General features: G+C 48.3%; 1 protein-coding gene across 1 annotated transcript in view; it reads left to right on the forward strand.

Annotated features, from left to right (window-relative positions):
- Positions 1-10,839, forward strand: part of mcm7 (minichromosome maintenance complex component 7) — a 40,213-nt gene extending 29,374 nt beyond the window's left edge. The window contains exons 13-16 of the mRNA XM_068024035.1: positions 1,948-2,031; positions 2,133-2,301; positions 9,728-9,837; positions 10,245-10,839. Coding sequence (XP_067880136.1) covers positions 1,948-2,031; positions 2,133-2,301; positions 9,728-9,837; positions 10,245-10,452 — 571 coding nt within the window. The 3' untranslated portion in view covers positions 10,453-10,839. The remainder of the gene's footprint in view (positions 1-1,947; positions 2,032-2,132; positions 2,302-9,727; positions 9,838-10,244) is intronic.
- The last annotated feature ends 7,125 nt before the right edge of the window (positions 10,840-17,964 follow it).

Here is a 17,964-nt window from a genome sequence, read left to right on the forward strand (position 1 = left end):
TTGAGCTTCTTAAGTGTTGTTGGAGCTGCACCCATCCAGGCAAGTGGAGAGTATTCCATCACACTCCTGACTTGTGCCTTGTAGATGGTGGACAGGCTTTGGGGAGTCAGGAGGTGAGTTACTCACCGCAGGATTCCTAGCCTCTGACCTGCTCTTGTAGTCATGGTATTTATATGGCTACTCCAGTTCAGTTTCTGGTCAATGTCGCCCCTAGGATGTTGATAGTGGGGGATTCAGTGATGGTAATGCCATTGAATGTCAAGGGGAGATGGTTAGATTCTCTGTTTTTGGAGATGGTCATTGCCCGGCACTTGTGTGGCACGAATGTTACTTGCCACCTATCAGCCCAAGCCTGGATATTGTCCAAGTCTTGCTGCATTTCTACACTGACTGCTTCAGTATCTGAGGAGTCACAAATGGTGCTGAACATTGTGCAGTCATCAGTGAACATCCCCACTTCTGACCTTGCGCTTGAAGGAAGGTCATTGATGAAGCAGCTGAAGATGGTTGGGCCTTGAACACTATCCTGAGGAACTCCTGCAGTGATGTCCTGGAGCCTGGAGCTCAGATGATTAACCTCCAACAACCACAACCATCTTCCTTTGCGCTAGGTATGACTCCCAACCAGCCGAGCGTTTTCCCCCTGATTCCCGTTTACCTCAGTTTTGCTAGGGCTCCTTGATGCCATACTCAGTCAAATGTTGCCTTGATGTCAAGGGCAGTCATTCTCAACTCACCTCTTCAGTTCAGCTCTTTTAGCTGCAGCCTGTATAGATCCCACCTCCCCCAGAACTGCTCCCAATGTCCCAAGAATCTAAAGCCCTCCCTCCTGCACCATCTCTCCAGCCACACCTTCATCTGCTCTATCCTATTTCTATTTCTGGAGTATTACTGAAAATAAAGACATGTTGCCAAAGCTTTTCGTCTTGCACTCATCAGGACAATCTACAAGAATACCAATGTAAGGGAAAACAACAACTTATACTGTATGAGAAGCGAGTGCTGATTGGTTGGCAAGTGAACTGTAATTCCACGATTGGACAGCATCTGCTAAATAATCCTCTGTGCTGAGAATTACGCTGACAACCAATTTAAGATTGTCAGTAGGGCTTGCAGTGTGGCGCATTTGCACATACGGGGCGCTACATATATTGATACACAAGGCCCTGCTCTTTGCAGACAGAAAGAACATGTACACACATTGCGCCTGTTTCAGCTAAGCAAAATAAGTGACAGCCATTCGCTGGTTCGTTCCTCAGGGCAATCCCTTGACCAATCAGTCAAGCTGCCTGGTTTAAATTTCTAACAAAGCTTGTCAGTTAACTGTCAGTCACCATAAATTGGTGCATTCTCCATGGCCTCTAACAATCAGAGTTCACTTGTCAACCAATCAGCACTCTCTTCTCATCGAGTACAAAGTTATCCTTTTCCCTTACATTGGTATTCTTGTGTCCTGATGAGTGCAAGATGAAAAGTTTCGACCACATGTCACTGTTTTCAGCAGTACTCAAGTTCTTTACTACCAAACGACTATTTCTATTTCTGTACTCACTGGCGCGTGGCACTGGGAGTAATCCGGAGATAACTACCTTTGAGGTCCCACTTGCGAGTCTGCTTCCCAGCTCTTAAATGGGGAATGTATGACGAGAGGGGTAAAAAGGTGTGGCGGAGAGGGTAGAGGAATGGGATAGCTGCGTTTAGTTATTTGTGCTGAAAAATTAACTGATCCTGCGCTGGCATTGATGTTAACTGTAGGTTGGTGTAGTACAGTGCAGCCTGGGGCTCTGATGGTGTCACTGGTCACGCAGGTCAGAGGAGTGCCTGGTGTTGAGTGGTGCAGGCTGGCGCTCGGGCTTCCCTGACTGGCGTCGTGCTCTTGCGTTCTCAGACTGTAGTTCCTGCGGTTGGTTCCTGTATGTCTGATTTGCTCTTTATCTCGCCCCTCAGGCTAGCTCAACACATCACCTACGTGCATCAGCACTGCAAGCAGCCGCCCTCACAGTTCCAGCCACTGGACATGAAGCTCATGAGGTACAGTGTCTACTGAAGCATTAGGTGGGTGTTGACTTTTGAAAGTGGCCTGTCTGGGTTTCATGTGCTTTTTTTTTCCCCTCCCCTCCCTTCCCAATCAGGCGCTACATCACGCTGTGTAAGAACAAGCAGCCAATGATCCCCGAGTCGCTGGCTGATTACATCACCGCTGCTTATGTCGAGATGAGGAAGGAATCGAGGATCAGCAAAGACATGACCTTCACCTCGGCCAGGACGCTGCTGTCCGTCCTGCGTATCTCCACTGCCCTGGTGCGTACCTCTAACAGCCGCAGGACTCTTCCTACCCTTCTGCTACAGCTGGGCTGTGTAGTTTGTGTTCACTGGTCAGTCTTGGTTGCTCTTATGGCTTTGGGGAGGTGGGGGGGGGGGGAGAGGAAGACTTTGTCCCTGTTGCTTCACTGCTCACATCGTTGCAGCAGTCTGAGTTGGAAATCTGCAGAATATAACTGGCCACAGTCGAATAATGCTGGCACCTCCCTTCAAACTTGGCTCTCTGGCCAAGTCAGGTGTCATTGAGAAAAGACAGATCCGAGTATTGTGTTCACGGTCCGTGGTTAGAAACTGGAGGAGCAGAGATTTGGGTGTCTAGGTTTACACACCACTAGAAGAGAGTGCTCAGGTATAAAAGGGAACGTTGGCCTTTTATCTGAAAGCTGAAATATAAAGAGGGGAGGAAGGTGAGTTGTACAGGACCTTGGTCAGACCCCATCTGCTGTGCAAGTCTTTTACATACAATTTACAGCACGTTCGGCCCAACATGTCTGTACCTATGTTTATGCTGCACGCAAGCCTCCTTCCATTATCCCATCCCTGTCAGCATATCCTCCTGTTGCTTTGTCCCTTGTGTGTTTATCTAGCTTCCCTTGGGCGCCGCATCACAGGAAGAATATCGTGATCTTGGAGGTGGTGCAGTGCCGATTCACCAAATAAGACAAATTTAGTGGGTTAAATTACGAGGATAGATTGACTTGTGCTGTATTGCTATAGGAGATTGAGGGGTGATTTTTATTGAGGTGTTGCACATTGAACACGATCTGATAAAGTGGATAGAGGGAAACCTTCCTCTGATAGGCCAATTCAGAACAAGGGTGGGGGTGGGGGGGGGCGTGACCTTAGTATTAGAGTTAGGCAATTGAGGATCGAATTCAAGAGATACAAAGGGCAGTAAAGGGTGACACAACTGATCATAAGAGCAACAGAAGGGGAGTATGAAAGGAAACTTGCGAGGGATGTCTAAAACCAAAACTCAATCTTTTACAATTGCATTAGGAAGAAGAGGGTGATTTAGAAGCATTGTGGGCCAATTGAAAACTGAGTGGTGAAGTCAGTGATAAGGAAATGGTGGACATGCGAATTCTTAGTTTGTCACATTTTATAGTAGAGTTAAGAGGTCACCATATAGTCATCGTCATTTATGACACAGAAGGAAGCCATTTGGCCCATCGAGTCTATGCCTGCTCTCCCTAGAGCAATCCAGTTAGTCCCATTTCTCCCACTCTATCCCTGTATCCCTGCAAGTTTTATTTGCTTCAAGTGCCCATCCAATTTCCTTTTGAAATCCTTGATCGTTTCTGCTTCCACCACCTTCGTAGGCAGCAAGTTCCAGGTTAAAAAAAATGTTGCTTTTGAGCACCCTTTCATTATAAGTTTGTAAAACACTTCGGGCTCCTTTTTATGTTAGGCACCAATGTATTCTCATACTGTCTCTTTGTGTCTCATCCTTTTTTTTTAAAGATCTCCTGTACTGAGCTTTGCTCTCGTGTTAAATTTGTTATGTCTCCTTTTTCTATTTCATTTTAATGGCATATCTTTAGTCATCCAGGAAGCTATAGTTTTGAATGCTCTTCCTTTTCCTCTCATGGAAATGTGTCTACTCTATACCCAAACCATTTACTCTTCGAATGTCTCCCATTGTTCAATTACTGATTTGCCTAGCACGTTTTTATTCCATTTCGATTCCACCTAGATCACATTCATTTTCCATAACTATTCTAAACCTGATATTATGATCACTGTTTCCCAAATGCTGGACATCACACGGAAACTGCTATTGAATCAGGGACAGGGCCTCCACAAAATTAATGCAAGCATGCAAATAGTAATGGAGACATTAATGACACTAAAGAGTGACAGGTACCCAGGACCAGATGGTTTGCATCCCAGGGTTTTAAAAGTAGGTGAGAAGAATCAGGGCGGCGCAGTGGTTAGCACCGCAGCCTCACAGCTGCAGTGACCCGGGTTCGGTTCTGGATACTGCCTGTGCGGAGTTTGCGAGTTCTCCCATATATTAATAGATTAAGTGATTGGGCAAAACTGTGGCAAATGGATTTCGGTGTAAGTACATGTGAGGTCATCTACTTTGGCCCGAAAGAGGATAGAACAGGGTACTTCCTAAATGGTGAAAAGTTAGAAACAGTGGAGATTTGGGAGCCATGCATATAGATTCTAAAAATGTCATCCGGTACAGAAAATAATCAACAAGGCTACGGAATTATTAAATTATTCGTTTAGGGGATGTGGGCATCGCCAGCATTTATTTCCCATCCCTAATTTCCCTTGAGAAGGTGGTGGTGAGCTGCCTTCTTGGACCACTGTCGTCCATGTGGGGTAGGTTCACCCACAGTGCTGTTAGAACAAAGAACGGGCGGCACAGTGGCGCAGTGGTTAGCACCGCAGCCTCACAGCTCCAGGGATCCGGGTTCGATTCCGGGTACTGCCTGTGTGGAGTTTGCAAGTTCTCCCTGTGTCTGCGTGGGTTTTCTCCGGGTGCTCCGGTTTCCTCCCACAAGCCAAAAGACTTGCAGGTTGATAGGTAAATTGGCCATTATAAATTGTCACTAGTATAGGTAGGTGGTAGGGAAATATAGGGACAGGTGGGGATGTTTGGTAGGAATATGGGATTAGTGTAGGATTAGTATAAATGGGTGGTTGATGTTCGGCACAGACTCGGTGGGCCGAAGGGCCTGTTTCAGTGCTGTATCTCTAATCTAAAAAACAGTACAGCACAGGAACAGGCCATTCGGCCCTCCAAGCCTGCGCCGATCTTGATGCCTGCCGAAACTAACACCTTCTGCACTTCCGGGGCCCATATCCCTCTATTCCTTTCCTATTCATATATTTGTCAAGATGTCTCTTAAACGTCGCTATCGTATCTGCTTCCACCACCTCCCCTGGCAGCAAGTTCCAGGCACTCACCACCCTCTCTGTATATAAAAAAAAAAAAAAAAACTTGCCTCGCACATCCCCTCTAAACTTTGCCCCTCGCACCTTAGGAAGGGAGTTCCAGGATTTTGACCCAGCGACAGTGAAGGAGCGGCGACGTAGTTCCCAAGTCAGGATGGTGTGTAGCTTGTAGGGGAACTTACAGGTGCTGGTATTCCCGTGCATCATCTGTCCTTGTCCTTCTAGTTGGTAGAGGTTGCGGGTTTGGAAAGTGCTGTCGAAGGAGCCTTGGTGTGTTGCTGCAGTGCGTCTCTCATGGATGGTACACACTGCCGCCACTGTGCATCGGTGGTGGAGGGAGTGAATGTTGAAGGTGGTGGATGGGGTGCCAGTCAAACAGGCTAGTACCTAGAGGGCTAGAATATGAGGGGGTGGATGTTATGCTTCAACTATACAATTCCCTGGTTAGGCCACACCTCTAGGGCTATGAGCAGTTCAGGGCACCACACCTTAGGAAGGATAGATTGGCCTTTGCGGGAGGAGTGCATTGAGTTACCAGAATGACACCTGGTCTGCAAATTACGAGGAGAGATGACATAAACTAGGGTTGTATTCCTGGAATTTAGTGTTTTAAGTTGTGATTTGGTCGAAGTGTACAAGCTAATAAGGGGCACGGGTAGGGTCGGGAGAAGCTATTTCCGCTAATTGTCTAGGACTAGGGGACAGTGTCAAAAAATTAGAACCAGACTTTTCAGGGGTGAAATTAGGCAACACTTCTGCACACATAGGGTGGGAGAAGTTTGGGAATTATTTTGGCAAATGGCGATTGATGCTAGGTCAATTAATTTTAAATCAGAGATTGATCATTTTTTTTGTTAACTAAAGGGATATGAAGCAAAGGCCCTGGGCTGGGCTAGTTAGTGCTCCGGGAATGAACATTCTGTCCATGGGCTGTGCCAGTGCTAAAGTGCTGACAGTGCAGGTAGTGAGAGTGGATACCTACCGCACTGTGGGCACTTGCAGCTCTGCTCGGCCAATCCTGCGCCTGTTTATCAGTAGTGTTAGTCCACTTTGTTCCTTTTTAGCAGCAGGGTTTCTTTAACCTAGGATCCCTTCTATCTGGCGAGTGTAACGCAGCAGACTGTGCTGTGGCTGTGTTTCATTCTGGCTGGCCTGCAGCACTGTTTTGTGGTGCTTTGGGTCAGGAGCTCACCACCTGCATTAGTTCCAGCTCTTGCTGGGCTGCTCCATTACGCTGCTGCTGGCTTTCTGCTCCGGCGACTGTCAGTTTTTGCTTACCATTACGGGAGCTGGGATCCGCACCTCCTTCGGCTCTGCGTGGATTTACACAGCCAAGTGGTGCCACAGTGCAGATCTGTAAAACCTTGAAACGTGTTAGAGTTTTGCGGATTTGCACATCCATATAACACTGGAGGAGGTGCAGCTCCCGGCTCCTATAATGCTGCAGTTATTGGATCTGCCATCTGGTGCCCGTTCTGGTTATTCTGTCTATTCAGACTCTGAATGTATCCTCCCAGATGTTCTACATTAGTGATATTCAATTCAAATCTGGCTCCCTGGTGCTGCCTGGGGGCGATGGAGTGGAGGGCATTGTGGGGTTAGGGCTCCTTGGTGCTCTGTGCTGCCTGGAGGTGAGGGGGAAGGTTGGATAAAATGTTCTGACGGGTTTGTGAGGGTGTAGCTTCTGCCTTTAATGCACCAATGTGTGTGTACTAACCTGCCCTGGCATGTCTGGTAGGCTGGCGTGAATTGTAGACGGGGTGATGGTGGGGGTGTCGGCCTGGATGGAGGGTGCCGAGCACTCTGGCAGAGACTGGTTCCTGGAGCTGCAAAGTGCTGTTAGTGCAGGTAGTGTGATTCAGATCTACTGCAGTACAAGCACTTCTGGAGCTACAGGGCCATGGACAGCAGCAAGTGTTTACATTACACCTTCAGGATACAGGAGACACGTAGAACCACAGTCAACCTGCGTAACCTTTGGGATTGCAACGAAAGCAAAGGCACCTGTGAGGGCAGTGGTGCTTGGCACTGGCCTGCAGTGTAGGGGTGGCGGGGGCAAAGGTCGGTGTTAGGGACTGAGCAGGAACCAGCCGCCGTCTTCAGACCCACAGTGAAGCCAAAAGGAGCTCTCCCACTCCCGACTCCGCATTCTGGTGAATATTGTAACTTTTTGAAAACCGCTGGTTAGGCTGCTTATAGACCATGTTTCACTGAAGGCAGCCAACCCAGCACTGGCTGCATTCTGGGCAAAGGAGGATTCAAATCCATGTGTAAATGTGGAGGTCACCTCAGTTGATGCTGTTATGGTGGGTGATGATTCACTTGGGGCTTGCTTGTATACACACGCTGCCTCATATCCCGGTCATTGAATATTGAGGATGTTGTATTGGGTATTGAGTGCCAGTGGAGTGGGTCCTGTTTCTGACTCTGGGGCTTGCTGTGTGCGGGGGTGGGACACTGTGGGGGTGGGGGGGGGTTGGGGAAGAATCGGGGAGTGTGTGTGGGGGGGAGATCGGGGAGTCTGTGGTTTTTGCTGGCATTGTGACTGGGCTTTGACTTGGCCGTGCTGAGTTGTGATTCACTGCTGAGCTGCTTTGCTTGGTTCTCTGGGTTGCAGTGAGTTTTGCAAGCTTGTATTTAGTATGTTCTGCTGTGCAAACCCATGCAAAACTCACTGAGGCTCAGGAAAGTCTGCACCCATTTGCTTTCTTGGATTGGGATCCATCTCTCCTGACAGCTCACGTTTCTGCCTGCTTCACACTGCTGCTGCTTTCCCTTGCCCTGAGCTGGCCCGTTCACTTTCTGCGTGTCACAGGGCTGGCAGGGAATCTGGGGGCTGCTTTGGCTGCATCAATCTGAGATTGATCAGATTTCTGTTAACTAAAGGTACTAATGGATATGGGGTGAGGGTGGGTGTGTGAAATTCGGTCACAGATCAGCCGTGATCTTATTGAATGGTGGAACAGGCTCGGGCTACAATTCTGTTTCTATGTTCCTGTAAAACAGGCTGGGGTCTGATTTGACTGAGTAGAACAGGCTGTGTTCTCTTAGTACAAGCTGGCATGGGTTTGCGGGGCTGCGTTGGTGCAGGCTGGGCTGGGTTTGCGGGGCTGCGTTGGTGCAGGCTGGGCTGGGTTTGCGGGGCTGCGTTGGTGCAGGCTGGGCTGGGTTTGCGGGGCTGCGTTGGTGCAAGCTGGGCTGGGTTTGCGGGGCTGCGTTGGTGCAAGCTGGGCTGGGTTTGCGGGGCTGCGTTGGTGCAGGCTGGGCTGGGTTTGCGGGGCTCTGTATTGCTGAGCTTTGCACTTTTCCTCGCCTGTGAATCTCATCTTGGACTTTTTGCGCTACATCAAAGCAGCAAAATTCCCGGGTAATGAAGGCTGCTCTCCTCCTTTGTCCCTCCATCATCACTTCCCTCAGCCATGACCTGTCACTTCTGTAACCCTAACATTCTGTGGGATAGGGCCAGATACAAGTCTCACCTCCAATATGCATTTTGACCATCTGTGGTGCTGGAGTGCTTGTACTCTGCCTATCTCCTGGTCAGAACTGATGAACTAAGGAGAAGCTCTGAACCCAGCAGAGATTAGCCCCACTGGCTGGTCTGTGGCCGTCTTTCTTCCCCTCTCTTTATCCCAGTGCAGTGGCTCTATCTGGTCATCTCCAAACCCGAGTGAAAACGTTCCAGCAGACTGGGTCCATTTGTATGTTGCATCGTCATGGACACTTCACCCGGATCAACTTTCAGCCTTCTCTCTCTCTCTCAGATGCAAACCAGTGGCCTTGCGGTGATTAAATTCTTCATCCCATGTCTGTGTGGGGCTGGATGGTGATGTTGGCCTCTGGAGGTGGGAGAGGGGGGAATGGAGGGGTTTTGGAAGGTGGGTTGGGCGTTGGAAGGTGGGAGGGGGGAATCGGGAAGGTGTGTGTCGAAGAATGTTTTGACCTCCTGGATCTGGTCCCTGTCAGGAGAGCTGACCCTCGTCTTCAAAGCTTCCAAAATATTGAAGTAAAAGTTGGGATTATTGATCTCGCCACGCTCTGTCGCCCTCGCCCGCGAGCACCCTCTCTCTACTGTCTTCAGGGGTTTCCCTGTCTGCTTCCAGATTTGCCAGTGTTGAGAGGCGGAGACTTGGGCAATTGCTGGGTATCCTGGAGGGCATTGCACTTGTCTCTGTCTGACAGTGCTGGCATGAGGCTGCAATGAGACCCTGAAGGATTGCTTTGGAACTGCAGACTCTAGTCTGTGCCAGCTCCATTGCTGCTGGAAGCTTTCTGATCCTGCATTCTTGTTACAATACAGCAGCAATTACAGAAAAGGCGGGAGGATGGTTTGCGTTGGGACTGCAGAAGGTGGTTTGTTCGTTGTCCCAGTTTTGAGCAGCTCAGCTGTTCCGGCCCTGGTCTCCCCGCGCGCTCCCCCTCTTGACTCAGCTTCTGCTGGCAAACCCCCCGCCCCCCCCACTCTCCCTGATAGATGTTCCTGTGCCCGCAGGCTCGGCTTCGTCTGGTCGACACTGTGGAGAAGGAAGACGTGAATGAAGCGATGAGACTGATGGAAATGTCTAAGGACTCTCTGCAAGGAGACAGGGGCCAGGGCAGCAGGTGAGAATTCCAGCTACGAGTGTGAATGAAGCTGGGTACTGCTTCCGTTCGGGAGCAGGGTGGGGGGGGGGGGAAGCTGAGTACCAGGGAACTCCTGTTGTGCTGTGGATGCTGATGGGGTCACGCTTGAACGCCGTGTGTCTCTGCTTATTAAGCTGACCTGTGTGTCTGTCAGCCGTCCAGCCATCCCTGTGAGGGTCTGTTTATCTGTGATTGGGCAAGGTGAGGGGGGTGGGTGTGTATCTATCCCGGGGTGTGATTCGGTGGGGTGGGTGTGTATCTATCCCGGGGTGTGATTCGGTGGGGTGGGTGTATCTATCCCGGGGTGTGACCCTCGCTCCCAGGTGGGGGTGTTTCTCCTGTGTGCTTGTTTTGTGCTGTAGTTGATGTATGTTGTGTGGTTTCAGAGCACAGCGTCCTGCGGATGTGATCTTTGCCACTATTCGCGAGATGATTGCGGATGCGACGGTGCGTTCAGTTAAGTACTCTGAGGCTGAGCAAAGGTGCATCTCGAAGGGATTCACCCCAGCCCAGGTGGAGGCTGCGCTGGAGGAGTACGAGGAACTGAACATCTGGCAAGTGAACCAGGCCCGGACCAAGATCACCTTCGTGTAAGAACAGCCGCCAAATGCCTGGCCCGGCTATTGCAATTGGAAACTCAAGCTGATTCAGATTGACCCTGCTTGGCATGGATTCTGTGCTTCTCAATTGACCTTCTCTGGTCCTGTGTGGCCAGAGCCCATCCACCCTCTCTGGTCCTGTGTGGCCAGAGCCCATCCACCCTCTCTGGTCCTGTGTGGCCAGAGCCCATCCACCCTCTCTGGTCCTGTGTGGCCAGAGCCCATCCACCCTCTCTGGTCCTGTGTGGCCAGAGCCCATCCACCCTCAGGCCCTGTATGAATGTGGTTTTAATGTCATAGTGCTGTGCTCTTGTGGATTCACATTCAATGCAGGAGATCGGTTGGTGATTGGAATTAGTTAATAAAATCTATTTGTACTTTTTCCTTTGTGTGCCCCTTTATTGTTTGAGCTCCTGCTGAATATTTAACACACCCAGTTTATAGGAACAGAACTGAATGCAGTGCTCCAGGTGCGGTTTTAACCAGAGCTCTGTACAGCAATGATGCAACTTTCAACCCTTTTGTATTTGAGTCCATTTGAGAGAAAGGCCGACATTCCACGGGCCTTTTAAATTATTTTTGTATTTGTCCGCTGGTTTTGTGATGTCTGTACCTGGGCACCCCTGATCTCTCTGCTCCTCCACAGCTCTTAGTGTTTCACTTTTAAGACAATACTCCGATTAGCCTTGTCTTGGATCCAATGTGGGTGACCTCACACATTGAACTTCATCTGCCTTTGTTTTGCCTGCTGGCTTAACCGATCAATGGGCTTTTGCAACTTCCTATGCACGTACAAAAATGGCAGGGAAATCGAGACACACTGGTTTATCAAGCTTGCCCCACACCGTGATGTCTGGACCATCATGACTAAACACTTGCTTACACCCCCTCCCCCCACCTTGCACCCACCCCCACAACTCAGGCATGTGAAACTATTCCAGGAAGCCACATGGACCATGAGTTCTCTAAAGGCACTTAGATATTCCCTTTCGTGCGAGGAACTGGTCTAGCTCCCTCTTGGAGGCGGTGCCCACATGCACCAACACTGTAGGGAGGCAGTGCCCACCATCAGTAATGGGTAGTGTTTTAGAAACAATCAGGGGAAAAAATTAATTGGCACTTGGAGAGGTTTGAGTTAATTAGGGAGATCCAGCACAGATTTGTAAAGGCAGATCATACTTAACTAATTGATTTTTTTTTGATGAAGTACCGTTGAATGAAAAGCAATGGATGTTGTCGATGTGCGTTTTAAGTTTGTCAACCAGCCTTTCCTGTGCTATTTTATCAAAATTGAGGATCATGGAATAAGATGGTCGGTGCCAGCTTGGATTTTTAAAAATCGGCTTGAGGACAGAAAGCAGCAGGTTGTGGTAAATGGGTTGTTTTTCAGACTGGAGGATGGTGGACAGTGGTGTTCCCCATGGGTTAGTGCTGTCACCAATGCTTTTTGTGACACATATAAATGACTTGGATAATGACATGCAGAGTAAAAGTTCAAAATTTGCTGCTGATACCAAACTTGGGAGACAGATGATACCAATGAACTGCAACAGGACATAGAGAGGCCAGCTGTAATTTCAAACACAAATGTAAGCTGATGCATTTTGGCAGAAGGGACAGGGAGAGGCAATACAGACTTGGACAGTTTTCAAGAGTGTGCAGGGACATGGGTGTGGTACATGTACATAGATCTTTTGAAGGTGGCAGCACATGTTGAGTGTTCAGCAAAGTATATGTGATCTTGGGCTTCATAGATAAGAGAGACTGAGTACAAAAGTAGGGAAGTAATGTCGGCACAGTGGCGCAGTGGTTAGCACCGCAGCCTCACAGCTCCAGGGACCCGGGTTCGATTCCGGGTACTGCCTGTGTGGAGTTTGCAAGTTCTCCCTGTGTCTGCGTGGGTTTTCTCCAGGTGCTCCGGTTTCCTCCCACAAGCCAAAAGACTTGCAGGTTAATAGGTAAATTGGCCATTATAAGTTGTCACTAGTATAGGTAGGTGGTAGGGAAATATAGGGACAGGTGGGGATATTTGGTAGGAATATGGGATTAGTATAAATGGGTGTTTGATGTTCGGCACAGACTCGGTGGGCCGAAGGGCCTGTTTCAGTGCTGTATCTCTAATCTAATAAAGCTCTCGTTCGGCGACATCCAGTGTATTGCGTCCAGTTCTGGTCACTTTAAGAAGGATGTGAGGGTCCTTGAGAAGGTGCAGAGGAGGTTTACCATAATGGTTTCAGGGATGAGGGATTCTGGCTGCAAGGTTAGGTTGGAGAAGCTGGGGTTGTTCTCCCTAAAGTAAAGGAGATTGAGGGGAGAGTTGATAGAGTTGTACAAGATGGGCAGGTTTCGATAAAGTAGATAAAAGCTGTTCCATTAGCTGGTGGTACAAGAACGAGGGGACACAGGTTTGAGGTTTTGGGCAAAAGTTGCAGGGGCGATGTGAGGAAAAACTTTACACAGCGAGTGGTAATGACAAAGAACAAAGAAAATTACAGCACAGGAACAGGCCCTTCGGCCCTCCAAGCCTGCGCCGATCCAGATCCTCTATCTAAACATGTCGCCTATTTTCTAAGGGTCTGTATCTCTTTTCTTCCTGCCCATTCATGTATCTGTCTAGATACATCTTAAAAGACGCCATCGTGCTCGCACCTGGAACTCGCTGCCGAGGAGGGCGGTGGAAGTGAAAACAATGAGTGATTTCTCAAGGACGTTGGGCATTTTAAGGAAATAAACCTGGGCTATGGGGATTGAGTGAGGGAATGAGACTGATGGGATTGCTCTACAGAGGGCTGGCATGGACTTGATGGGCTGAATGACCTCCTTCATTGCCATAATGCCTATGAGAGTGTCAGCACCCACTGCACCATCCAGCAATGTGTTCTAGAGGCGCACCTTTCTGGGAAAGGAAAAAACTTCATCCAGTTTAGCCTAATGCACAATGAAAACTCCTCTCCACTCATTCAAAGGAAGGTTCACTAGATTGGTTCCTGGGATGAGGGGGTTGTCTTATGATGGGAGGCTGTGTAAATTGGGTCTGTACTCGAGTTTAGAAGAATGAGTGGTGAGCGTACAAGATTCTGAAATAAAAACAAGAAACGCTGGAACCACTCAGCAGGTCTGGCAGCATCTGTGGAAAGAGAAGCAAAGTTAACATTTCGGGTCAGTGACCTGAAACGTTAACTTTGCCTCTCTTTCCACAGATGCTGCCAGACCTGCTGAGTGGTTCCAGCATTTCTTGTTTTTATTTCAGATTTCCAGCAGCCGCAGTATTTTGCTTTTAAGATTCTGAAAGAACTTGACCGGTAGATACAGAATTTGTTCCCCTGACTTGGGGAATCCAGAACATGGGGGCACAGTCTCGGGATAAGGGGTTCATCATTTAGGACTGAGATGAGGAGACATTTCTTTATCCAGGGGGTTGTGAATCTTTGGAATTCTCTACCCCAGAGGGCTGTGCTTGCTGCGTTGTTGAATATATTCAAGGCTGGGATGGACAAGTTTTTGATCTGACAGGGAATCAAGGGATCTGCGGAATGGGTGAGAAAGTGGAGTTCAGGTAGATGAGCCATGATTATATTGAATGGCAGAGCAGGCACTGTTCAGTCTACTTCTCCTAATTCTGACCTCCCAATCTGTTAAACTGGAATCTGTAGGCATGCTATCCAGCCCTTTCATTCTTGGATAGATCTATCAGATCACCTAAGTCTTTGCTGCTCTAAAATGAATAGATTAAGGTCTTGCGCCTGTGAGCTGCTGGTATTCTTCCGTTTTTCTCATCATCTTCCTCTGCTTCCAGACTTTACGTCTTCTGCAAACTCAGATATGTTTCTCTAAACTACCTTCATCCAAGTCACGTAAGGTTGAAGCCCTGAGAACAGATAGCTGGGGAACGCTATATTTTGCCAATTTGAGTCTCTTTTGCTTTATCCCCAGTCTCAGTCTCCTGACTACCAGCTCAGTCAGTCTCCAATTCTGTGATGGCACTGGGAGCCTGTGTTGCAAATGAAATGATCGCTGCAACCCCTCACTGGAGAGGGCTTCAGAAACTGGTGTAGCTGCTTAAGCATAGGGTGGGGCAAGGGGAAATCATGCTCTCAGCTTTTATATCTCTCTGGTTTTCTCTCTCATTCAATCTCTCTCTCTCTCTCTGTGGCACATGTTCTCTGGTTCTCATATCTTTGTCCCAGTTGTATAATCTTTACGGCTATCGGATTCCATGTTTCTCTGGCTTGGGCATTTCACCTGCAGCACCTCGAAATCTGCAGGTTGTTGGTTTGAGCTGAAAATTCAGGCTGGTACCTCGATCCAGTCATGAGGGGATGCCACATTGGATAACAGACAGCCCCTCGAACCTACCAGGGTTGGCTTTGAAGATGCTGTGACACTATTTAATGAAAGGGCATCGATAACACTCCTTACTAAAGCAGTAACCAAGAATTCATCTTGCTGTGTGCAGAATGAGAGCAGAATTGCTGCTTAACAGTGACTACACGCCAATGAAATTACACAAGACATTGTTTAGGCCATAGGTGAAACATTGGGCACCACTATAAAAGGAAGATTTACTAGGAATGAGATGGTATGAGGAAAGGGGGCTCAGAAACTGCAGTGTCGTCACCAGGACTGGGGCAAATTTCCTTGCAGGGTGATTTGCTAGTGCTACTGGGGAGGGGTGTGGGAACTAGGAGGAAGTATCAGAGGAATACCACTGGAGTAGCAAATCGTAAGTTATTAGGTGGGGGTCAGAGTAAGGGAGAAAATAATATCTAAATCAGGTTTACTGTGCACATAAGAGCAAGGAAGTTACGTTAAACTTGTATAAGACACTAGTTCAGCCTCAGCTGGCGTATTGTGTCCAGTTCTGGGTGCCGCACCTTAGGAAAGATGAGAGCACATTGGAGAGAATATAGATAAGATTCACGAGAATGGTTCCAGGGATGAGGAATTTCATTCACGAAGATAGATTGGAGAAGTTGGGACTGTTTTCCCTGGAGAAGAGAAGGCTGAGAGGAGACTTGATAGAGGTGTTCCAAATCATGAGGGGGTCTGGACAGAGTAGATAAGAAAAACTATTCCCACTCCTGAAAGGATGGAGAATGAGAGGGCAGATTTAAAGTGACTGGCAAAAGAAGCAAAAGTGACACGAGGAAAAGCTTTTTCACGCAGCGAGTGATTGGGATCTGGAATGTGCTGCCCGAGAGTGTGGTGGAGACTGATTCAATTGAGGCATTCGTGAGAGAATTAGACTGTTATCTGAAAAGGAAGAAGGTGCAGGGTTACGGGGAGAAGGCGGGGGAATGGCACTCGGTGAATTGCTCATTCGGAGAGCTGGTGCAGACACGATGGGCCGAATGGCCACCTTCTGTGATGTAACAATTCTATGACTGCGGTGAAACTTGAGTTTTGAGAGGGTAAATAAAGCACGAACAATTATTCCTACGGGTTTATGGATGAGTTACAAGGGGGCAAAGACTGAGGAGCATCACTTGAAGAATGAAAGTAGAGCGCAAAGCAATGTTCTGTCAGAATGCTGCAGGGTCTGTAACATTTGTAGAGTTTATCATGCACAGCAGAGCCTGGACTCGACCGCCAGCATGTTTGCTGTGTGAGCAAACAGTATCGCTGTAATCTGCTATGACCAGAAGAAGGCAGCAGATACACATCTGGCAGGAGCTCCGCACCAGCACAGGCATGAAACCTCAGTGAAAGTTTAGCCTCCTGCCATCAGTCCCATAAAGTATTGTTGCTTCAGCTGCCAGATGTGACATTAAAAGCAAAAGGAGCAGGAATTGGCCATTTGGCCCTTCGAGTCTGCTCTGCCATTCAATATGATCATGGCTGACCTTTTCTGCACAATCCCCATATTCCTTAATTCCCTTCGTGCCCCAAAATTCTATCAATCCCTGTCTTGAATGTACACTGAGAATGACTGAGTATCCAGAGCTCTCTAGGAGAGGGGATTGCAAAGATTCACAACCCTTGAGTGAAGAAATTTCCCCTCATCGCATCCTAAATGGCCAAGCCCCTTTATGGTGAGACTGTGACCCCCTGATGTTCCAGATTCCCCAGCCAGGGGAAATAACCTCAGAGTCTGCCCTGCCCAGCCCATGAAGAATTTTATAAGTTTCAATGAGATCACCTCTCATTCTTCTAAAATCCAGGGGATATAGGCCTCGTCTACTCAATCTCTCCTCATAGGACTATCCCCTCATCCAAGCAACCAGTCTAGTGAACCTTCATTGCTCTCCCTCTAAGGCAAGTATGTCCTTTCTTGGGTACGGTGATCAAACCTGCACACCAGACTCACCACTGCCAGTATAGTTGCAGTAAGACTTCAATCCCTTTGTGACAATAGCGAACGGACTATTTGCCTTCCTAATTGCTCACTGTACCTGCATGTTAACTGTCTGAGGTTTATGTACAAGTCTCTCACCATCCATAAAATATGCTTCATTCAGTGACAGTGAAGGAACGGCGATATAGTTCCAAGTTAGGATGGTGTGTGACTTGGAGGGGAACTTGCAGGCGGTGATGTTCCCATGCATCTGCTGCTCTTGTCTTTCGAGGTGGTAAAGGTCGCGGGTTTGGAAGGTGCTGTCGATGGAGCCTTGGTGAGTTGCTGCAGTGCATCCTGTAGATGGTACACACTGCTGCTACTGTGCATCATAGAGTTATACGGCACAGAAACAGGCCCTTCGGCCCATCGTATCCATGCCGGCCATCAAGCACCTAACTATTCTAATCCCATTTTCCAGCACTTGGCCCGTAGCCTTGTATGCTATGGCGTTTTAAGTGCTCATCCAAATACTTCTTAAATGTTGTGAGGGTTCCTGCCTCTACCACCTCTTCAGGCAGTGTGTTCCAGATTCCAACCACCCTCTGAGTGAAACTTTTTTTTCATCAAATCCCCTCTAAACCTCCTGCCCCTTACCTTAAATCTATGCCCCCTGGTTCTTGACCCCTCCGCTAAGGGAAAAAGTTTCTTCCTATCTAACCTATCAATGCCCCTCCTGATTTTGTATACCTCAATCATATCACCCCTCAGCCTTCTCTGCTCTAAGGAAAACAACCCTAGCCTTTTCAGTCTCTCTTCATATCTGAAATGCTCCAACCCAGGCAACATCCTGGTGAATCTCCTCTGCACCCTCTCCAGTGCAATCACATCCTTCCTATAGTGTGGTGACCAGAACTGTACACAGTACTCCAGCTGTGGCCTAACTAACGTTTTATACAGCTCCATCATAACCTCCCTGCTTTTATATTCTATGCCTCAGCTAATAAAGGCAAGTATCCCATATGCCTTCCTAACCACCTTATCGACCTGTGCTGCTGCCTTCAGTGATCTTTGGACAAGTACACCAAGGTCCCTCTGACCCTCTGTACTTCCTAGGGTCCTACTATCCATTGTATATTCCCTTGCCTTGTTAGTCCTCCCAAAATGCATCACCTCACACTTCTCAGGATTAAATTCCATTTGCCACTGCTCCGCCCATCTTACCAGCCCATC

Source organism: Heterodontus francisci, chromosome 48 (genome assembly GCF_036365525.1).
Source record: "Heterodontus francisci isolate sHetFra1 chromosome 48, sHetFra1.hap1, whole genome shotgun sequence".
Taxonomy (NCBI): domain Eukaryota; kingdom Metazoa; phylum Chordata; class Chondrichthyes; order Heterodontiformes; family Heterodontidae; genus Heterodontus; species Heterodontus francisci.